This window comes from Cebus imitator, unplaced genomic scaffold, assembly GCF_001604975.1.
Source record: "Cebus imitator isolate Cc_AM_T3 unplaced genomic scaffold, Cebus_imitator-1.0 Scaffold1030, whole genome shotgun sequence".
Taxonomy (NCBI): domain Eukaryota; kingdom Metazoa; phylum Chordata; class Mammalia; order Primates; family Cebidae; genus Cebus; species Cebus imitator.
Genome location: NW_016108345.1, coordinates 55976 through 59212, shown reverse-complemented (window position 1 = coordinate 59212; position 3237 = coordinate 55976). Strand labels below are relative to the sequence as shown.

The window sequence follows — 3237 nt, the reverse complement described above, 5'->3', positions numbered from 1 at the left end:
GGAACAGTGGATATGTGTGGCAGTTAATGACAAGGGTGTGTCTGTGTTTGCAGGTGTCCAGTGTGAGGTGCAGCTGGTGGAGTCTGGGGGAGGCTTGGTCCAGCCTGGGGGGTCCCTGAGACTCTCCTGTGCGGCCTCTGGATTCACCTTCAGTGACTACTGGATGCACTGGGTCCGCCAGGCTCCGGGGAAGGGGCTGGAGTGGGTTGGCCGTATTAAAAACAAAGCCTATGGCGGCACAGCAGAATACGCCGGGTCTGTGAAAGGCCAATTCACCATCTCGAGAGATGATTCAAAGAACTCGCTGTATCTGCAAATGAGCAGCCTGAGAGCCGAGGACACGGCCGTGTATTACTGTGGGAGACACAGTGAGGGGAGGCCCGTGTGAGCCCGGACACAAACCTTCTGCAGGGGTGCTCAGGAGCCACTGATCAGAGTCAACCCCAGAGGCAGGTGCAGATGGAGGCTGATGTCCTGTCAGGATGTGGGTCTTCATCTTCTTCTGACAGTTTCTCTAGTGAACCTCTCTGAGTTTAGAATTCTGTGTTTCCTAATGTCATCTCTACATATTTTTTAAAAGATCATTTTAACATGTGGACCTATTCTCACATGCAGAAAATGCAGATGACCTTACAGAGATGAAAAGTCCTCAACTATGGTCACCAGCATCAGAGTCCTGAGGAAGCTCAGTGGAGCCTGGTGAGTCTTCTCCAATCAGACCCAGGATGGAAACCTCAGGGAGATTCCCGGACTAGAACAGTTGTTAGGAATTTTGGCCTCAGACAATAGAGAGGCTGGGCCAGGTTCAGTGTCCTGTAGAACCTCACAGGTTTCACGTCTGACCCTTCTCCTGACGCTAAAGCCAATCGCATCAGCACGGACTTGGGGCTCCTTTTGCTCCCACTCCATGTCCTTCCTTTGCAGTGTTTGTTCTCCCTTTTTTATTTGCTTTTCCTGCTTCCTGAAAAAGAAACAGATGGTCTCCCTTGTCTACATTCCAGGACTCAAGGCATTGTCTTGGAGCGCAGGTGGGGCTCAGGCTGTAGCTCCTGCAGCCTCGTGGGAGAGGGTTTTGGGGTGTCCTTCTCTCTCCATTTCCTCAGGACCCTCCGCTGTGTTGTGTGTAGACTCATCTGGGAAAGCAATTGGCCGTTAATAGTGAAGGGGATGAACTTATTTGATCAAAATGTGGTGTGGATGTGGAATTAACCCTGTTCTATGCAAACTGTCAGAGTCATCTCCTTCAAAAGTAGTGTTAGAAAGAGCTTGTGAAATGTACTAGAATCAAGATGGAGCCACTTGTGTTAAAATCCTAACCAATGAAGCTGGGGAAGGCCGTGAAGGAGAGTCTAACACACATATTCCTGATAGCAAGAACTGTCATAAATGGACTCTGCACAGCCACAGCCTTGCACAAAGTCCACCACAACCTTAAAAGAATTTCTTCTCCAACAACTGCCCATTCAACCTCACACCAATGTCACCTCTGATATTGATCCTTCTAGCCCAGGATAATTGTCTCAAAACAGCTGGTGTAACCCTCCTCATTTTTCCTTANGAGGAAGGGAAGGGGAAAGTAGCAGGAATATGGCAGAACAAGAGGAAATGTGGAGAAGAATTCACTTGTCCACTTTCTTGATAATGCTGGCAGTTACATCATGTTTATTCATTGCACATTTTAAATATGGAAAATTTATTATATTTCAATTAAGCCTCATAAAATGTATTACAAGAAAACAAATGGAATCTTAGACAAGGAAGGAGTAATAGAAAGATAGAAAAAATATGTTAAATGTCAGAGCTACTTGAAAATTAATGTGCCTGGACCCTAGTGCTCCTCATATTTTCAGGAGAGTGCTGGAGTAGAGCAACATCACACATGGTCTTATTACAGAAACTGGGTTCTGAAAACCACACTAGAAACATCCAGCTTTGTCCTTCAGTTGGTTTGGGGAGCCGGCAGAGCCAGTGATCAGGAGCACAGGGCCAGATACCGGGGTCAACTCATCCCAGACATGAGCTCCTAGATGCATACAGAGCCCCTCCATATGTGGGTTCGCTTTCACATGTGTAAATGCAGAAAATATTGAATCCTTCCGACCATAATTTAAAGAAATATTTAAACATTAGATAGGGTGATCAGGGCAAAGCATTTATCACAGCACAATTTCATAATGAGTCAGCATATGTTCCGAATACCATCATTGTCAGCGAACCCTTGCAGGACACTGTCATCTTCTCTGGGCACAGCCTCCTCCTCAAGCTTCCCACCCTACAGCTTGCTATATAGTAGAAGACATGCAAATAGGGTCCCCCGGTACTGATGAAAGCCAGCCCAGCCCTGACCCTGCAGCTCTCAGACAGGAGACTTAGCCCTGGGGTTCCAAGGCATTTCCACCTGCTGATCAGCACTGAACACAGAGGACTCAGCATGGAGTGGGGGCTGAGCTGGGTTTTCCTTGTTGCTATTTTAGAAGGTGATTCATGGAAAACTAGAGGGACAGTGTGTGTGGACATGAGTGAGAGAAACAGTGGGTATGTGTGGCAGTTTCTGACCAGGATGTCTCTGTGTTTGCAGGTGTCCAGTGTGAGGTGCAGCTGGTGGAGTCTGGGGGAGGCTTGGTCCAGCCTGGGGGGTCCCTGAGACTCTTCTGTGCGGCCTCTGGATTCACCTTCAGCAGCTATGCCATGAGCTGGGTCCGCCAGGCTCCAGGGAAGGGACTGGAGTGGGTCTCAGCTATTGATACTGGTGGTAGCACATACTACGCAGACTCCGTGAAGGGCCGATTCACCATCTCCAGAGACAACGCCAAGAGCTCGCTGTATCTGCAGATGAGCAGCCTGAGAGCCGAGGACACGGCCGTGTATTACTGTGCCAGACACAGTGAGCGGAGGCCCGTGTGAGCCCGGACACAAACCTCCTGCAGGGGCGCTCAGGAGCCACTAATCAGAGTCAGCCCCAGAGGCAGGTGCAGATGGAGGCTGATGTCCTGTCAGGATGTGGGTCTTCATCTTCTTTTGACAGTTTCTCTAGTGAACCTCTCTAAGTTTAGAATTCTCTGATTCTTAATGTCATCTCTACATATTTTTTAAAAGATCATTTTAACATGTGGACCTATTTTCACATGCAGCAAATGCAGATGACACAGAGATGAAAAGTCCTCAACTATGGTCACCAGCATCAGAGTCCTGAGGAAGCTCAGTGGCGCCTGGTGAGTCTTCTCCAATCAGACCCAG

General features: G+C 48.5%; 1 gene segment (V, D, J or C); it reads left to right on the top strand.

The window, feature by feature from the left end:
* The first annotated feature begins 2353 nt into the window (after positions 1 to 2353).
* On the top strand, positions 2354 to 2904 carry LOC108298662. The segment is given in 2 exon segments: positions 2354 to 2477; positions 2579 to 2904. Coding segments are annotated over 2 exon segments (372 nt in total).
* Positions 2905 to 3237: the final 333 nt, after the last annotated feature.